At 43.9% G+C, this 20,162-nt stretch overlaps 1 protein-coding gene across 1 annotated transcript in view; it reads right to left on the bottom strand.

Moving 5' to 3' along the window:
• Positions 1-15,471, bottom strand: part of LOC115461167 (cytochrome P450 2U1-like) — a 118,923-nt gene extending 103,452 nt beyond the window's left edge. Inside the window, exon 1 of the mRNA XM_030190791.1 lies at positions 14,897-15,471. Within this exon, the coding sequence (XP_030046651.1) occupies positions 14,897-15,392 (496 nt within the window). The 5' untranslated portion in view covers positions 15,393-15,471. The remainder of the gene's footprint in view (positions 1-14,896) is intronic.
• Between the last annotated feature and the right edge of the window lie 4,691 nt (positions 15,472-20,162).

Here is a 20,162-nt window from a genome sequence, read left to right as displayed (position 1 = left end):
TCTCTGCTTTCTATTTATAGGATTCCAGTCTTTATCAAGACCTGGGGATGCTATAAATAGAAAAGGTTACAGCAGCCTCTGCTGCAAAATCAATAGGACCTGTCCCCTAGCCCTCTCTACTGCACCGTCTTATTAATTAAACGGATCAACAGATCCTAAGTTCACTCACTTTTCTCTTCATTGTCTGCAAACCAAAAGGAAAACAAAAGCCTTTTTAGCTTCTCTGAAGCTGCTACTTTTTTTCCAACAGCAGCGAGAGGGTGGTTTTTTTTTTTTTTTTAATCATTGCTGCTGTAAATGATCAGTCCACCATACATTTAATACTTTCATTGTTTTGAAGGCAAAATCCTACCAATCCTGCAACGCTAAACCTTCAACCCCCCTGCCAACCCCATACCAGTAAAGCACCAGCAACCCTATCACACTCTCTATGTGACACACACTCCGTGATACATAATCCCAGTTAACACCCCTCCCCCACCCCAAACACACACACACTGAGGCACGACATACATACATGGACACTCACACTCTGTATATTACACACTCTAACACTGACACCCCACCCCCCAGCAATGGTAACCCCTCCACCCCTCAGTTCCTCACATACACTCATTGCACCTCTCCTCAAAAAAAAAAAAAAAAACACCTCTCTTACAAACAGCCCCCACACCACAACAACGCTGACCAACCTCTAAACTGTCTGCCACCAACTCCCACTAAAGCAGCATCAACGCTGTCACACTCTGTCTCACTATCTCTGTCAAACACACACACTCACACATTCACTCTCTCCCTATCATACAGTCACTCTCACACTCACTCTATCAAACATACACACTCAGAGGAAAACCTTGCTAGCGCCCGTTTCATTACAGTCAGAAACGGGCCTTTTTTACTAGTTTTAAATATTTGTCTATAATTATACCTAGAATTTTCAGATTATTGTCAATGGGGAATGAAGTGCTGTCAATTGTGAAACTGTTTCTGTCATTTTGGTCAAATAGGCTGGTAATGACCATGAATTTAGTTTTTTCTTTATTTAGCTTTAGTTTGGATTCTGAGGCCCTGGTTTCCATCAGATTTAAGCCAAGTTTTGCCTTTTGTACGATGTCTTTAATGTTCTTTTCAAAGGTTATGTACAGTGGTGGAAATAAGTATTTGATCCCTTGCTGATTTTGTAAGTTTGCCCACTGACAAAGACATGAGCAGCCCATAATTGAAGGGTAGGTTATTGGTAACAGTGAGAGATAGCACATCACAAATTAAATCCGGAAAATCACATTGTGGAAAGTATATGAATTTATTTGCATTCTGCAGAGGGAAATAAGTATTTAATCCCTCTGGCAAACAAGACCTAATACTTGGTGGCAAAACCCTTGTTGGCAAGCACAGCGGTCAGACGTCTTCTGTAGTTGATGATGAGGTTTGCACACATGTCAGGAGGAATTTTGGTCCACTCCTCTTTGCAGATCATCTCTAAATCATTAAGAGTTCTGGGCTGTCGCTTGGCAACTCGCAGCTTCAGCTCCCTCCATAAGTTTTCAATGGGATTAAGGTCTGGTGACTGGCTAGGCCACTCCATGACCCTAATGTGCTTCTTCCTGAGCCACTCCTTTGTTGCCTTGGCTGTATGTTTTGGGTCATTGTCGTGCTGGAAGACCCAGCCACGACCCATTTTTAAGGCCCTGGCGGAGGGAAGGAGGTTGTCACTCAGAATTGTACGGTACATGGCCCCATCCATTCTCCCATTGATGCGGTGAAGTAGTCCTGTGCCCTTAGCAGAGAAACACCCCCAAAACATAACATTTCCACCTCCATGCTTGACAGTGGGGACGGTGTTCTTTGGGTCATAGGCAGCATTTCTCTTCCTCCAAACACGGCGAGTTGAGTTCATGCCAAAGAGCTCAATTTTTGTCTCATCGACCACAGCACCTTCTCCCAATCACTCTCGGCATCATCCAGGTGTTCACTGGCAAACTTCAGACGGGCCGTCACATGTGCCTTCCGGAGCAGGGGGACCTTGCGGGCACTGCAGGATTGCAATCCGTTATGTCGTAATGTGTTACCAATGGTTTTTCGTGGTGACAGTGGTCCCAGCTGCCTTGAGATCATTGACAAGTTCCCCCCTTGTAGTTGTAGGCTGATTTCTAACCTTCCTCATGATCAAGGATACCCCACGAGGTGAGATTTTGCGTGGAGCCCCAGATCTTTGTCGATTGACAGTCATTTTGTACTTCTTCCATTTTCTTACTATGTCACCAACAGTTGTCTCCTTCTCGCCCAGCGTCTTACTGATGGTTTTGTAGCCCATTCCAGCCTTGTGCAGGTGTATGATCTTGTCCCTGACATCCTTAGACAGCTCCTTGCTCTTGGCCATTTTGTAGAGGTTAGAGTCTGACTGATTCACTGAGTCTGTGGACAGGTGTCTTTCATACAGGTGACCATTGCCGACAGCTGTCTGTCATGCAGGTAACGAGTTGATTTGGAGCATCTACCAGGTCTGTAGGGGCCAGATCTCTTACTGGTTGGTGGGGGATCAAATACTTATTTCCCTCTGCAGAATGCAAATAAATTCATATACTTTCCACAATGTGATTTTCCGGATTTAATTTGTGATGTGCTATCTCTCACTGTTACCAATAACCTACCCTTCAATTATGGGCTGCTCATGTCTTTGTCAGTGGGCAAACTTACAAAATCAGCAAGGGATCAAATACTTATTTCCACCACTGTATATGGTAACATCGTCAGCATATATGAATGTTTTGAATCCTGCTGTTTCTAGTCTGTTGCCTAGTGGTGACATCATTAATTAAACAGAATGGGCGATAATGGAGAACCCTGAGGGACGCCACAGTCCGGTGACCAAGGAGAGGATAAGGTTCTTTTCATTTTCACTTTGTAAGATCTTGATTTCAGGAATCCTTGAAACCATTTGTGGACTGTGCCACATATTCCAAAGTTGTCTAGTATGTTTAGTAGGATATTATGATCTGCTACATTGAATGCACTAGACATATCAAACTGAATTATTAAGATTACACCCTATGCTAATTTCTTTTCTGAGATTTGATACTAGGGTAGTAAGGAAAGTCTCAGTGCTATAGCATGGTCTGAAACCTGATTGCGATTTGTGTAGTAGGGAGAAATGTGAAAGGTAGTCTATAGTTTGTACTGCTACAATTCCTTCCATCACCTTTATTATTAAAGGAATGGAGGCTACTGGTCTGTAGTTTGTTACTTATATAAGTACATAAGTATTGCCATACTGGGAAAGACCAAAGGTCAATCGAGCCCAGCATCCTGTTTCCAACAGTGGCCAATCCAGGTCACAAATACCTGGCAAGATCCCAAATATGTACAAAACATTTTATACTGCTTATCCCAGAAATAGTGGATTTTCCCCAAGTCCATTTAATAACGGTCTATAGATTTTTCCTTTAGGAAGCTGTCCAAACCTTTTTTAAACTGCGCTAAGCTAACCACCTTTACCACATTCTCTGGCAACGAATTCCAGAGTTTAATTACACGCTGAGTGAAGAAAAACTTTCTCCGATTCGTTTTAAATTTACTACATTGTAGCTTCATCGCATGCCCCCTAGTCCTAGTATTTTTGGAAAGCGTGAACAGACGCTTCACGTCTACCTGTTCAACTCTACTCATTATTTTATAGACCTCTATCATATCTCCCCTCAGCCGCCTTTTCTCCAAGCTGAAGAGCCCTAGACGCTTTAGCCTTTCCTCATAGGGAAGTCATCCCATCCCCTTTATCATTTTTGTTGCCCTTCTCTGCACCTTTTCTAATTTCACTATATCTTTTTTGAGATACGGCGACCAGAATTGAACACAATATTCGAGGTGCGGTCGCACCATGGAGCGATACAAAGGCATTATAACATCCTCATTTTTGTTTTCCATTCCTTTCCTAATACTTAACATTCTATTTGCTTTCTTAGCCGCAGCAGCACACTGAGCAGAAGGTTTCAACGTATCATCAACGACAACACCTAGATCTCTTTCTTGGTCCGTGACTCCTAACGTGGAACCTTGCATGACGTAGCTATAATTCGGGTTCCTCTTTCCCACATGCATCACTTTGCACTTGCTCACATTAAACGTCACCTGCCATTTAGATACCCAGTCTCGTAAGGTCCTCTTGTAATTTTTCACAATCCTCCCGCGATTTAACGACTTTGAATAACTTTGTGTCATCAGCAAATTTAATTACCTCACTAGTTACTCCCATCTCTAGGTCATTTATAAATATGTTAAAAAGCAGCGGTCCCAGCACACAGCCATGAGGAACCCCACTAACTACCCTTCTCTATTGAGAATACTGACCATTTAACCCTACTCTCTGTTTTCTATCTTTTAACCAGTTTTTAATCCACAATAGAACACTACCTCCTATCCCATGATTCTCCAATTTCCTCTGGAATCTTTCATGAGGTACTTTGTCAGACGCCTTCTGAAAATCCAGATACACAATATCAACCGGTTCCCCTTTATCCACGTTTGTTCACCCCTTCAAAGAAATGTAGTAGATTGGTGAGGCAAGATTTCCCTTCACTAAATCCATGTTGACTTTCCAGCTTATTTTCGAAAGATAAAGACGCCCATATTTCGACCCAAATTGGGAGATGGGCGTCCGTTTCCCGTGGGCGCCCAAATCGGTATAATCAAAACCTGATTTTTGGCGTCCTCAACTACAGTCCGTCATGGAGACAAACAAAGATCACGGGGGCGTGTCGGAGGCGTGGCGAAGGTGGGACTGAGGCGTGGTTATCGGCCGAGGAGAGATGGGTGTCTTTAGCTGATAATCGAAACAAGAAGGGCATTTTTGACGAGAATTTGGTCCGCTTTATTTGGACCCTTTTTTTCCAGGTCCAAGTCCCAAAAAAGTGCCCCAACTGACCACCGGAGGGAATCGGGGATGACCTCCCCTGACTCCCCCAGAGGTCACTAACCCCCTACCACCAAAAAAACGCACTTTAAAAACTTTTTTCCCAGCCTGTATGCCAGCCTCAAATGCCGTACCCACCTCCATGACAGCAGAATGTGTTCTATCCTCTGACAGCCTTTCCCTGGTTCTGATGTGGGTCTCGGGTGAGTGTGACACCTTTTCTGTTAAGGGCACTGCAGAGTCACATCAGCAATGCATTGTGGTGGGTGTAGGGTATTGGGCTCCGTGATTCCACTAGCTTGTGTTAAATGCTCACGATGTTCGTAGTTGGTAGGCTCTACTCCCATGGTGCTTTTTCCTCTGCTTACCGGGTCAGAGTGTGCCCTGTTTTGTTTCCGGTAGTCCATGAGGTAGTGGCCTTTTGTGTAAGACACTTTTAGATCCCTTTCATGTGTTAGCCACGTTACAGCACTTAGTTCTTACCTTGAATGTTGCTGAAAGAGGGCATTGTACACCATTCTGCCAGCTCGGACCTACTGCTAATCTCACTACCAACGAGACTCGTTGCCAGTGGGGCACAACCTCTGATCTACAGTTAACTGTGAGTACAGGTGCTTATTCAAATAAAGGACGTTTTCAGCGAGATTAGTCTTCAGGTGTCAACTGCTGTGCCAAGGTTATACAGCAGCAACAAGTCCTGTCCCTGGAGCACTTTTAGTGGGTACTGCAGTGCACTTCAGGCAGGCAGACCCAGGCCCATCCCCTCCCACCCGTAACACTTGTGGTGGTAAATGGGAGGCCTCTAAAACCCACTGTACCGACATGTAGTTGCCCCTTCACCCCTAAGAGCTATGGTAGTGTTGTACATTTGTCCCTAAGTTCCACACACAGAGAGACAAAACGGGGTTCACACTGTCCACAGCAATCATGTTGGGACCTCCGTAGATGAACCAAAGTTCCACACACAGAGAGACAAAACAGAGTTCACACTCTCCACAGCAATCATGTTGGAACCTCCGTAGATGAACTAAGGTTTCACACACAGAGAGACAAAACGGGGTTCACACTCTCCACAACAATCTCATTGGGCCCTCTCCACCTTATTTCTGTTGTGTTCCATTGGGCCCTCTCCACCCTATTTCTGTTGTGTACATTTGTCCCTCCCACGACCAAATGGCTTGGATTGGGACGTTTCTGAGCTGGGCGTTTTTAGTTTCCATTATCGCAAAAAAAAACCCCGCCCATCTCAGAAGGGACCAAATCCATGGCATTTGGTCCGTCCAAACCGTATTTTCGAAACGAAAGATGGACGCCTATCTTTTTCGATAATACGGTCTGTCCCGCCTCTTCACATACCCGTTTTCGGACATAGACACCCATGGAGATGGGCGTTCGCGTTCGATTATGCCCCTCTTTGTCTCATTAATCCATGCTTTTGAATATGCTCTGTAATTTTGTTCTTAATAATAGTCTCTACCATTTTCCCCAGCACCGACGTCAGACTCACAGGTCTATAATTTCCAGGATCTCCTCTGGAACCATTTAAAAAAATCGGTGTTACATTGGCCACCCTCCAATCTTCCGGTACCACGCTCGATTTTAAGGATAAATTACATATTTCTAACAATAGCTCCGCAAGCTCATTTTTCAGTTCTAGCAGAACTCTGGGATGAATGCCATCCAGTCCAGATTTGCTACGCTTCAGTTTGTAGAACTGCCCCATTACATCTTCCAGGTTTACAGAGAATTCATTAAGTTTCTCCTACTCGTCAGCTTCGAATACCATTCTGGCACCAGTCTCCCACCCAAATCTTCCTCGGTGAAGACCGAAGCAAAGAATTCATTTAATCTCTCCGCTACGGCTTTGTCTTCCCTGATTGCCCCTTTTACTCCTCAGTCATCTAGCGGTCCAACCGATTCTTTTGCCACCTTCCTGCTTTTAATACACCTAAAAAATTTTTTTTACTATGTGTTTTTGCCTCCAACGCAATCTTTTTTTCTAAGTCCCTCTTAGCTTTCCTTATCAGCGCTTTGCATTTGATTTGACATTCCTTATGCCATTTCTTATTATTTTCAGTCGGTTCAGTTATGGTGATTGAATTGTTTTTTGGTATTGGTGTTAGGATAATAGAACCTTTGTTATCAGGGAAAGTGCCGTGGAATAGTAGGAAGGAGATATGCTACTGAAGCAGATTGATGAATATATTAGGAGCTTCCTTCATAAGGTAACTAGGACAAGGATCTAGTATATATTGTGAGTTTGAATATTTTAGGAGGTAATGTTTTACTGTGTCATGGGTTAGTAGTTGGAAGGAAGACCAGATTCTGTTGGTGGCTATTCCTATATGTGTGTCTGACTTTTTCATAAATATCTTGATGGTTGACTTTTAATACTAGGAGACTCTGTGGTTGTGGTTATTTCTTTTGTTGATGATAGGCTTTTTATCAGATCGAAAAGTTTATTGGTATTAAGGAAATTACCACCGATTATTTTGTTATAGTATTGAGCTTTTGTAATTTTGATCTCATTTTTATATATTTTGATGGCAATTTTCCAAGTTAATTTGTTTTTGTTTGATTTGTCTTTAGCCCATTTTCTTTTCAAAAGGATTGATTGATTAAGCCAAGGTGAAATTTTCTGGGTTGGTTTGGATGTAGATTTGAGGGGAGCCATATTATTTAAGACATTTTCGCATAGGTCATCCCATTTAATCATGAAGTTGTTATTGTCTGCTGGAGGAAGAGCAGGATTATTCAAGACGTTAGACAAGAATGTTGTGGTATTTATTTTTCCTCAAGTTTTGTGAGGAATCGTAGTACTTTTATTTTTCATTGATTTTGTATTTTCCCTCCAATAGAGAGAAAACTCGAGTTTACTGTGATCTGACCAGGGAGTTTGAGTCCAAGTATGGTTACTTAGATGAAAGTTGTTGTTTGCAAATTTATAGGCTAATAGGTCAAGTAAGTGACCTTTATTGCGAGAGGTACTGCTGAATGGTTGTGTGAGTTGCCAGTAGTTTAAAAAGTCAAGTAAATTTTTGTATTACTGTCATTCTGATTATCTAGATGTAAATTAATGTCCCCTATTAGGACATCATCAAATTTAGTGCATATGTTAGATACAAATTCAGTGAACATGTTTTCTGTTGATTGCCACCTCCCAGGTGGGTGGTAAAAAAAAGGATAATGCAGATAGGATCAAATAGAGTGTAATTGTTGATTTTTGCAAGCAATTGTTTCGAGAGTAGGGGAGTTAACACGTTAGCTTTGGGAAATGTATATAGCAAATGTTTTTGTATTGTGTTCAGTTGAAAAGGAAATGCATTTGTTTTTATTTTTCCAGTGTTGCAGTACATGCTAAGTTTAACTTTTTGGGGCTCCACATTTTCCCGTACAATTTCGAGTTCAAGCTAAGAAGAAGTCATTACAAAATATGAAACAAAATACATAAACCCACATATATCAATAAGGAAAGAATCATAAGTATATAAAGAATTCAATAATAAAGCATAATGGTGAGAATGGAAGGGGGAGAATAAGCACCAGGATGAACTGACAGAAATATTTTGAAAAGAAAAGATTTCAAAAACTTAAGAAAAACCAAATAATCATGTTGGGATCTTATATTCTTGGCAAGGAATTCCACCATTTAGTACCTTGGTATGAAAAAGTAGCTGAATATATAGATTTATAAAGTACTTTCTTACATGTAGGAAAATTAAAACGCAGGTAGTCTCTTGCACCAAAGACTGAATTACAAGAAGGCAAAGTAACAAGGGGCAACATATAGTAAGGGGCAATACCATATAAAATCTGACATACGACAGCACAGAGTTTGAATACAGTCCTGGCCCTAATGGAAAGTCAATGCAAATGTATCAGAAAGTAGTAGCCCTCTCAAAGTGTGTTACATGCATGACAAGTCTAGCCACAGTATTTGGGCAGTTTGCAGTTTCCTTAAGATACATTCTTTACACCCTGCATAGATAGAATTACAATAATCAAATCAGTTCAAAACAAGAGATTGGACAAGTAATCTAAAACCAAAGGCTGGAGAAAATAAAGGGGAACCGCCCTGTACCAGCAGTCTCTAATGGAACATAAGGTCCTTCAGGAAAAGCCGCCTCCCCGCCCACACACACACACACATCAATGCCGCAGGGTGGGAAAGGATCAGAGCCGATATCAGGAGAAATTGAAAAAAAAAAAAAAAGGGCCTAATGCGATTCAGCTTCCAAAGTCAAACAAAGGTCTCCAATCAATAAACTGTATCCACAGTGATGCCAGTGTTTTTGTGCCCAAGCTTCCTACAGTTTACTGATTGGAGACCTTTATTTGACGATTCATTCTGGGAATACTGTAAATAATTGTCACAAATTGAATGCAGTGAAAAACAGGTTCAGGCTTTTTAAGCAAACTAGGCCTGTAAAATCATAGGATCTCTCAGTCCTGATACTTCACTGAAGAAATGTGACAGTCTGATTAAGTTAATGAAGCCTGGCAAATTTACAAAGTTGGCAAGGATTGTGTACAGCTGGACATAGGCATGCGGAGAAACTATAAGAAATAATTGGGCAAAGATAAGGCCAGGTACAGAAAAGTTAAATTTAAGAATGAGCGAAGCTTGGAGATAAGTAAACTTGCTAAGGTTGAAACTTGGTCCTAACTGGATGAGAGATAAGAAAACTGACTGGGTCACCGGAGAATTGAATCATGGACGTGCTATAGACGTAATCTACTCAGATTTCAGCAAAGCTTTTGACACGGTTCCCCACAGGAGGCTCTTAAATAAACTGGACTGGCTGAAGATAGGACCCGAAGTGGTGAACTGGATTAGGAACTGGTTGACGGACAGACGCCAGAGGGTGGTGGTAAATGGAATTTGCTTGGATGAGGGAAAGGTGAGTAGTGGAGTGCCTCAGGGATCGGTGCTGGGGCCGATTCTGTTCAATATATTTGTGAGTGACATTGCCGAAGGGTTAGAAGGTAAAGCTTGCCTATTTGCGGATAATACTAAGATCTGTAACAGAGTGGACACCCGGGAGGGAGTGGAAAACATGAAAAAGGATCTCAGGAAGCTAGCAGAATGGTCTAAGGTTTGGCAATTAAAATTCAATGCGAAGAACTGCAAAGTGATGCACTTAGGGAGTAGAAATCCACGGGAGACGTATGTGTTAGGCGGTGAAAGTCTGATAGGTATGGACGGGGAGAGGAATATTGGGGTGATAGTATCTGAGGATCTGAAGGCGACGAAACAGTGTGACAAGGTGGTGGCCGTAACTAGAAGGTTGCTAGGCTGTATAGAGAGCGGTGTGACCAGCAGAAGAAAAGAGGTTTTAATGCCCTGTATAAGTCATTGGTGAGGCCCCACCTGGAGTATTGTGTTCAGTTTTGGAGGGCGTATCTTGCTAAGGATGTAAAAAGAATTGAAGCGGTGCAAAGAAAAGCTACGAGAATGGTACGGGATTTACGTTACAAGACGTATGAGGAGAGACTTGCTGACCTGAACATGTATACCCTGGAGGAAAGGAGAAACAGGGGTGATATGATACAGATGTTCAAATATTTAAAAGGTATTAATCTGCAAACAAACCTTTTCCGGAGATGGGAAGGTGGTAGAACTAGAAGACATGAAATGAGATTGAAGGGGGGCAGACTCAAGAAAAATGTCAGGAAGTATTTTTTCACGGAGAGAGTGGTGGATGCTTAGAATGCCCTCCCGCGGGAGGTGGTGGAGATGAAAACGGTAACGGAATTCATACATGCGTGAGATAAACATAAAGGAATCCTGTTCGGAAGGAAGGGATCCTCAGGAGCTTAGCGGAGATTGGATGGAGAGGCGGGGCTAGTGCTGGGCAGACTTATACGGTCTGTGTCCTGAAAAAGACAGATACAAATCAAGGGGCTGGTGGTTGGGAGGCGGGGCTAGTGCTAGGCAGACTTATACAGTCTGTGCCCTGAAAAAGACAGATACAAATCAAGGTAAGGTATACACAAAAAGTAGCACATATGAGTTATCTTGTTGGGCAGACTGGATGGACCGTGCAGGTCTTTTTCTGCCATCATCTACTATGTATTGTATTAAGTAGAAAAGGAAATGCGCTTTTGTTTTGTTTTGGGGGTTTTTTCTCCAGTGTTGCAGTACATGCTGAGGTTCCCAGTTCAATTTTGTCTATATATTTTTATTTCTAATTTGTAATCTCTTGTTCTGTAATTTGTGAGGGTCTGTCAGTGTGACTTTAACGGCAGATGAGGAGATTGGAGAGGCGAGGGAATTGGGGGAGGGGCTTTATTTTCTGCCCTGGTCACCAGCATGGCTAACGGCAGCCCTGACCCTTGCTGTTGCTAGTGGGGATTCCCAAGCCCTACTAGCTGGGGTCTCTTCTGAAGCTGGCCAGAGATGCCGTCTTCTACTGAGCTTGGCGGGGGCAGCATCCTGGAGCCACTGACAACTAAGCATGTATGGGGTGCTGGCATCAGTGGTTCGAGGAGTTGCTGCTGCCTACTGGGCTTGGTGGAGAGGAGTTCTGGCCATCTTTACTGGAGGCCTTCAGCTGACAGAGATTGGGGATCCTCATCTGCTAAAGTATTTATATTTTGAATTGGGAAATGCTGGGGGAGAGGGGGGAGAGAGAAAATTTTGTGCCCACCCACTTTGTGCTCAGGCCCACCCAAAACTGGCTGTCTGGCTACACCACTGCCTTCTGCAGACCTTTCCTATGAGACTTTTGAAAGATAAAGGCTGAGACATCTGAACTGCAGGGGCAGGAGAAATGACAGTAATTCATACAACTTATCTGCAGGACAGGGAGTTGTCAGTTTGTTTATTACAATTCTTAATATATCAATGGTCACAGCATATCATAGCAGTTTACTGGTGATTTCAAGCTAGAAGGGGTAAAATATTAATTAGAAAGGTTTGTCAAGATCCTGGAAGAAAAGTCCATAAACTTTTCGTTGTTGTTATTAAGCTGGACTATGGGAAACTCCACTGCTTATTCTTGGGATAAGCAGCATGGAATCTTTACTCTTTTTAGGATCCCGCCAGGCACTTGTGACCTGGCTTGGCCACTATTGGAAAAAGGATACTGGGATTGATGGACCTTTGATCTTGCCCAGTTAGGCAATGCTTATGTACTGTTGGAGTTGTGTGGGAAAAATGTATCCATAGGCATCTAGGACAGTTCATGGGTAAAATTCTCCATGCTGTTCCAACTGTAACCGAAATTCAAATATACAGCAGAGGTAGTGCAAACCAGAGTTACCCCCATAGCAAGCTCATATCGAGCTGGTGTGTATTGGCCTGCATAGCTGGTGAATGTTGCAGGATGCTAGGCAAGCACCAGTTTTGCCTTGTTCTTAAGCTGAGCAGCTCACCTAGTACGTGTATTGTGAGCTCTCTCAAGCCACCCATTTGACTGAAATGACAAAAGTGGGGTCCTATTTGGGCAAGAAAGTCCACTACCAAACTCTGGCCAAAGCTATTTACGTTCCTGTACCCACGCTGCCGAACGCTTCTGGCTGAAATCCCGTACCCTTGCCGACTTCGTTCATTTCAAATTCATGCTGACCTCCTTCTGATCTGTCCTTTCACTTGCCAAACAGGACTACTACATCCAGCTGACCAACTCTCTTGGCTCTAACCCTCGCCTTCTCTTTGCCATGCTGAACTCCCTCCTTAAAGTGCCTTCGCCCCCTACTCCCCCTTCACTTTCTCCTCAGACTCTGGCCGAGTACTTTCATGACAAGGTTCATAAGATTAACCTTGAATTCTCAATCAAACCACCTCCACCCTCCCCTAGTCCATTCCCCCAACCCCTCCCTCCTTTTCCACCTTCTCTGATGTCACTGATGAGGAAACTGCACATCTTCTTTCCTCGTCCAAACGTACCATCTGCCCCTCTGATCCCATTCCCACTCACCTACTTAACACTATCTCCCCCACTGTCATCCCTTTTATCCGTCATATCTTCACTTTCCACTGCGATTGTAAGTAGATTAGTGGATCTGTGAAGTTCAGTATCATCTCGAGCTATTCTTGACCCGCTCCAATCTGGCTTTCATTCTCTTCACTCGACTGAAACGGCACTTGCCAAAGTCTCCAATGACCTGTTACTGGCCAAATCTAAAGGTCTCTACTCTATTCTCATCCTACTCGACCTATCTGCTGCTTTTGATACTGTTGATCACACCTTACTCCTTGATACATTATCCTCTCTTGGATTCCAGGGCCCTGTTCTTTCCTGGCTCTCTTCCTATCTCTCCCAATGCACTCTTAGCGTATACTCTGGTGGTTCCTCCTCCACATCTATCCCGCTAACAGTCGGTGTACCCCAAGGATCTGTCCTAGGACCTCTCCTCTTCTCCATCTATACCTCTTCCCTTGGTGCTCTGATCTCATCCCATGGCTTTCAATACCACCTTTACGCTGATGATACCCAGATCTACCTCTCCGCACCGGATATCTCAGCTGAAATCCAGACCAAAGTATCGGCCTGCCTGTCTGACATCGCTGCCTGGATGTCTCGCCGCCACCTGAAACTAAACATGACCAAAACCGAGCTTCTCCTCTTTCCCCCTAAACCTGCCTCTCCTCTCCCCCCATTCTCTATATCGGTAGATAACACTCCCCTCCTCCCTGTCCCGTCTGCACGTAACCTTGGAGTCATCTTTGACTCCGCTCTCTCCTTCTCTGCTCATATTCAGCAGATTGCCAAAACCTGTCGTTTCTTTCTCTATAATGTTAACAAAATTCGCCCTTTCCTTTCCGAGGACGCTACCAAAACCCTTACCCACACCCTTATCACCTCTCGCCTAGACTACTGCAACTTGCTTCTCGCTGGTCTCCCGCTCAGACATCTATCTCCTCTTCAATCTGTCCAAAACTCTGCTGCGCGTCTTATATTCCGCCAGAGTCGCTATACTCACGTTAGCCCTCTCCTCAAGTCGCTTCACTGGCTCCCTATCCGCTTCCGCATACAGTTCAAACTTCTCCTTTTGACCTACAAGTGCATCCACTCCGCAGCTCCTCAGTATCTCTCCGCTCTCATCTCTCCCTACACTCCTCCCCATGAACTCCGTTCGCTGATTAAATGTCTCCTGTCGTCCCCCTTCTCCCCCACTGCTAACTCCCGGCTCCGTTCCTTCTATCTCGCTGCTCCCTATGCCTGGAATAGACTCCCTGAGCCAGTACATCAGGCTCAGTCTCTGGCTGCAGTGTTGCCAGGTGGGCGGTTTTACCGCCCAATTGGGCGGTTTTCCGCGACCCGCCGCGGGAAATTTTTGCCCGCGGCGGGTTGCGGTTTTTTGGGCTGCTTTTTTGCTTCAGGGCGGTTTTTTGGGCAGCTTTTTCGGCCGCGGTGGGCGGGGTTAGTGACGTTTTTGGGCGGGGTTAATGACGTGGGAGGCGGGGCCGATGACGTGGGAGGCGGGGCCGATGACGGCGGGGGCGGGGTTGATGACGGCGGGGGCGGGGTTGATGACGGCGGGGGCGGGGGTGTCAGGGGCGGGGTTTGAGTTTGGGCGGGTTTTGGGCTGGATTTTGGGCTCCTTTGTGCGGGAAAAACATTTTCAACCTGGCAACCTTGTCTGGCTGTCTTCAAGTCTAGGCTTAAAGCCCACCTCTTTGCTACTGCTTTCGACTCCTAACCGTGACTCTCTTACTGAATACCCTCACTTATCACCCCCACCACTAGCTGTCTGTTGGTCTGTCCAATTTAGATTGTAAGCTCTGTTGAGCAGGGACTGTCTTTTCATGTTCATTTGTACAGCGCTATAGAAATGTTTAATAGTAGTAGTAAAGCTGGATCCTGGCCCAATTAAGGTAACAAATACGGTGGCAGCAAACAGGCTTGAATCGTTAACAGAAAGAAACTCAAGAAAAAAAGGCAAATACAGACCCATAGGATCTATCGTACCCAATCTGCTAGCTGGCAATGGACGGGCAGAACTCGCCCCCCGTCCCTCCACTCCCGGCTTCGGAGATCTTACCCTTCCGCTCGTTCATAAGTTTAACTTCGGCAACATCGGGCCGGTCCGAGAACACTTCAGCATAGTTCACCAGCGCATCCTTCAGCGTTTCAAAATCGTTGATGAAGACCAACATACATTTGCCTAAAAAGAGTCTGAAGATACTGCCGTAGGTATCGGCCAGTATATTCATAAGGATGTGTGCGGGCACGACCGACCTGCAGCTCGTCAGCTCTTGTCCCGCGCCACGGCTCTTTTTCGTCTCAGGCCACAAAAGTGATACCAGACGCCCAGGCAGCAGCAGCAGGAGGTACACATTGCCCAAGATAGGGCAACACCAAGGACCCGGGAGCGAGTTTCTGGAGACGACCAGGTGAAAATTCCAAAGGAACAGGAGCAGCCAGTTCAAGGCAAGAAAGAGCAGAACTCCGAGCAAACAAGTGGACCAGGAAATATTCTCCATGAATCCGCCCGCGGGAAACAATGACCAAAACAGCAACCCGGAGCTGAGCTCCATGCACCACCCCGAACACTAACCCCGCGGAAACTCAGCACTCTCTGAGCTGCCTAGCTGAGCTCCTGTGCGACTGCAGGGGTGCAGGGCAGACGATTGTTGACAAAACAATGCACCCTTGGCGTGCTTCTATTGGCTGTTCCTTGTCCATTTTGACGTCACAATCCGCTATGCCCCTTTGAAAACGTTAAAACCAATTAGTTAACCTCTGTTTCCCTTTCCCCGCGCATCCGTCATCCCAGTATGTCAAAACAAAGCGAACAAACCTATGAGCTGCTGCATGCACTTTGTCGTTCTTTGTTGTTGGTGACATTTTTATTTAACCGCACACATATTTTCGAACGTGCCAACTTGTGCTTTATACGGACGGATGTACACAGAGGAAGTATAATAAGAGAATAACTTTTCATAGGTAGAGTAGTAATTTGTTATAACTCGTAAGCAGTGTGTCAACATTTGCCATGTACAGGCATGCTATGGTGGGAGCAATTTTGAAGAACAATTTGTTTATAACTGTAGGTTCAGCACTCATATCAAAATGTGGAAAAGGTTTATTGATGACCTGTTTTGATAGGGACTGGAGATAGTGCTGAACTGGAGAAGTTCTTTAGCTGTATTAATAAATGTGACAGACATATTGCATTCGAATCAACAATGGGTGGATCCTCAATCAACTATCTAGATATAACAATAACATATGATCATAACAAAGTTGAAACAACAGTATTTCGTAAACCCACTGATACCAATACATAGTTACACTTTCAAAGTTTTCATCCAAGGACTGTAAAAACGGGCATACCAATACTAAGAGTGAGAAAACTTTGTGGCACTAAGGAGAAGTTTAAAACAGAAGCAAACAACTTATATAGATGGTTCAGATCCCGTGGCTATCCCCAGAAAATAGTTCAAAAAGCACTAAAAAGAGTGACCAAATACACACCAACAATGGTTGCTAAACCCAAAACAGAAACAAAAGGACCAATGAGACACATATTTTGCCCGAACGGGACGGGTGAAGAATATAATTAGAAAACACTGACCAATATTGTCCCTACTTAACTTTAAAGAAAATCCAATGTTTGCAAGTACTAGGGCTAGGAATATGGGTGAACTGCTACAGCAACAATCAAGGACAAATGATAGACAACATGAATCAGAGGGACACAGACCATGTACTAAATGTGTGTACTGCCAGTATATATGGCAGACAGATAAAGTAACACACCACAAGACGGGAAGACCATACTGGGTTAATGTTAACACGAACTGTGAGTCATCACAAGTGGGATTTGCGTTACAAGACGTATGAGGAGAGACTTGATGACCTGAACATGTATACTCTGGAAGAAAGGAGAAACAGGGGTGATATGATACAGATGTTCAAATATTTGAAAAGTATTAATCCGCAAACAAACCTTTTCCGGAGGTGCGAAGGAAGTAGAACAAGAGGACATGAAATGAGATTGAAGGGGGGCAGACTCAAGAAAAATGTCAGGAAGTATTTTTTCACGGAGAGAGTAGTGGATGCTTGGAATGCCCTTCTGCAGGAGGTGGTGGAAATTAAAACGGTAACAGAATTCAAACACGCATGGGACAAACATAAAGGAATCCTGTTCGGAAGGAATGGATCCTAAGGAGCTTAGCCGAGATTGGGTGACAGAGCCGGTGGCAGGAGGCAGGGATAGTGCTGGGCAGACTTACACGGTCTGTGCCCTGAAAAGGACAGGTACAAATCAAGGTAAGGTATACACAAAAAGTAGCACATATGAGTTTATCTTGTTGGGCAGACTGGATGGACCATGCAGGTCTTTTTCTGCCGTCATCTACTACGTTACTATGTTACTATGTATATGGCATAACTAGTCCATGTGAAAAGTGGTATATTGGATATACAACCAGGAAAATAAAACAAAGGATAGCTGAACACATCAGCAATTTGCAAATTAAAAAGAGAGAAGCCCCTTTGGTCGAACATTGGGACCATATGAACCATGATTTACTGGATCTTAAGTATATAGTGCTGATTCAGATTAAGCTCCCATATGGGGGGGGGGGGGGGGGGACATAGCTAGACTGCTGAAACGTCAAGAACAAAAACTAAATTTTCAATGGGACACGGTAATACCACGCGGTTTGAACCGCGAGATTGAATGGTTGCATGAGTGACAGGTAATAAGGACGTGGTTACAGCCGTCTATAAAAGGGGCGCATGCGCCGGTGTTTTCGTCGGTTAGTCTTGTGAAGGGAAGATGTTCGACTCCAGGTACGCTATGAATATAGAGGAATAAATATTTTATAATACATTGATGAAAAGTAAAGATTGGATTATGAAAGTGAATTATACATGAAGAGAGAAGGTCGATAGTGAATTAGTAATGATACAATACAGGTATATATTTCTATTTCAGATAACTGTATACATAGGAGTTTGAATCCAAACCAGATATCCTTTGGTTCTCCTGAGGACGCAAACATTTTGCGAAACACATCTTGTGTGGAGAACAAGAAAGTAAAGAACAAAAGAGAATGTGAATAAGATGAGGATTAATGTAATGATTTTATTCACACCACTTTGAGCACATGCATGTCAAACGGTTACTCCAAAGGCATAATCGTAGTGACATCTACACTAGCATGGAGCAAGATCGACCTTAAGATAAGTGCCTGATTGATCTAAGAAATCATATAAGAACACCATGAATGTGAATTAACTATAATATTGAGAAACAGATATAATTGAGCAAATACCAGGAGGCAGGCAGGGTCATAGCGCAGTGATGTTGTTTTCTGCATATTACTAAGAGCATTTTATGCCGGAGTAATATTGACATTACTGAGCACTATCACTTTATAAATATATCATTTTATAGATGCACGTGTAACATTGAGAAACTCACTGTAAGAGCATATATAAAAAATAATAAAAAATGGTTTCTATTGGGCATATTAAGTAGTTAAAATTTAATGCCAAGAAGTGCAGAGTGATGCATTTGGGGTGTAGAAACCCAAAAGAGAGATACCGAATAGGAGGGGAGAGATTAGCAAGCTCGACTCAGGAGAGAGACCTTGGGGTGTTGGTGTCGGACGATATGAAGGTGAACAAACAATGTGACAAGGCGACAGCCGTGGCTAGAAGGATGCTAGGCTGCAGAGAGAGGGGTATAACCAGCAGAAGAAAGGAGGTGTTGATGCCCCTCTACAAGATGGTGAGGCCCCACTTAGAGTATTGTGTTCAGTTTTGGAGGCCGAATCTTGCTAAAGATGTAAAAAAGACTGGAAACGGTGCAAAGAAAAGCTACAAAAATGGTATGGGATTTGCGTTGCAAACCGTACGAGGAGAGACTTGCCAACCTGAACATGTATACCTTGGAGGAAAGGAGAAACAGGGGTGACACGATACAGACGTTCAAATATTTGAAAGGTATTAATCTGCATACGAACCTTTTCCGGAGACGGGAAGGTGGTAGAACTAGAGGACATGAATTGAGGTTGCAGGGGGGCAGACTCAGGAGTAAAGTCAGGAAGTATTTTTTCACAGCGAGGGTGGTGGATACATGGAATGCCCTCCCGCGGGAGGTGGTGGAGATGAAAACGGTAATGGAATTCAAACATGCGTGGGATAAACACAAATGAATCCTGTTTGGAAGGAATGGATTTATGGAATCTTAGCTGACATTGGGTGGCGACGCCGGTATTTGGAGAATAAAACCGGTGCAGGGCGGACTTCTACGGTCTGTGCCCTGAGAAAGGCAGGGACAAATCAAACTTGGATATATATATATAAAGTATTACATACCATGTAAAATGAGTTTACCTTGTTGGGCAGACTGGATGGACCCGTTCAGGTCTTTATCTGCCGTCATTTACTATGTTACTAACTCAAAATAACTTGTTCCTTAGCTGGGCTCCAGTATTACCATATTGAAAATGCAACTGTATGTTCTACTAATAAGTTAAACGATTAACTGGCTTTCTTGAAGGAGTATGGAGCGCATTTCAAAGCACATAGGGGGGTCTTTTAGTAAACCATAGTAACATTTTTAGCTGTGGTAGAAATCAGCTGGTGGTACAAGCCAAGATGCCCATTATACCATCATATTCCTGTGGGCATCTTGGCTTTTACTGCCAGCTGATTTCTACCATGAGCTAAAAACACTATTGCTGCTTAGTAAAAGACTCCCTTAGACTTACAAAGTTCCATAGGTTACTATCCAGCTCATAATCGAAAGTGATCGCCGGCCATTTCCTGACACAAATTGGGAGATGGCCGGCAATCTTGGAAAAGCGGCGAAATCGGTATAATCGAAAGCTGCTTTTTTTGACAGCATTGCCGCTTTCCCGTCGCCTCGCCAGCGAAAGTTCAAAGGGGCGTGTTGGCGGCGAAGCGAAGGCGGGGCATGGGCGGGTATGGGCATGGCTACCAGATAGCTGGCTTTCGCCGATAATGGAAAAAAAATATGGCGTTAAGCAGTAATTTGCCGGGTTTACTTGGTCCTTTTATTTTCACTACCAAGCCTCAAAAAGGTGCCCAAACTGACCACATGACCACCGGAAGGAAGCGGAGATGACCTCCCCGTACTCCCTCAGTGGTCACTAACCCCCTCCCACCAAAAAATACCCACTTTAAACACTTTTTTTCCAGCCTGTATGCCAGCCTCAAATGCCGTACCCACCTCCATGACAGCAGAATGTGTTCTGTCCTCCGACAACCTTTTCCTGCTTATGATGTGGCTCTGGGGTGAGTGTGACATGTTTTCTGTTATTTGCACT

This window comes from Microcaecilia unicolor, chromosome 2, assembly GCF_901765095.1.
Source record: "Microcaecilia unicolor chromosome 2, aMicUni1.1, whole genome shotgun sequence".
Taxonomy (NCBI): domain Eukaryota; kingdom Metazoa; phylum Chordata; class Amphibia; order Gymnophiona; family Siphonopidae; genus Microcaecilia; species Microcaecilia unicolor.
This window is presented reverse-complemented; position numbering and strand designations above follow the sequence as displayed.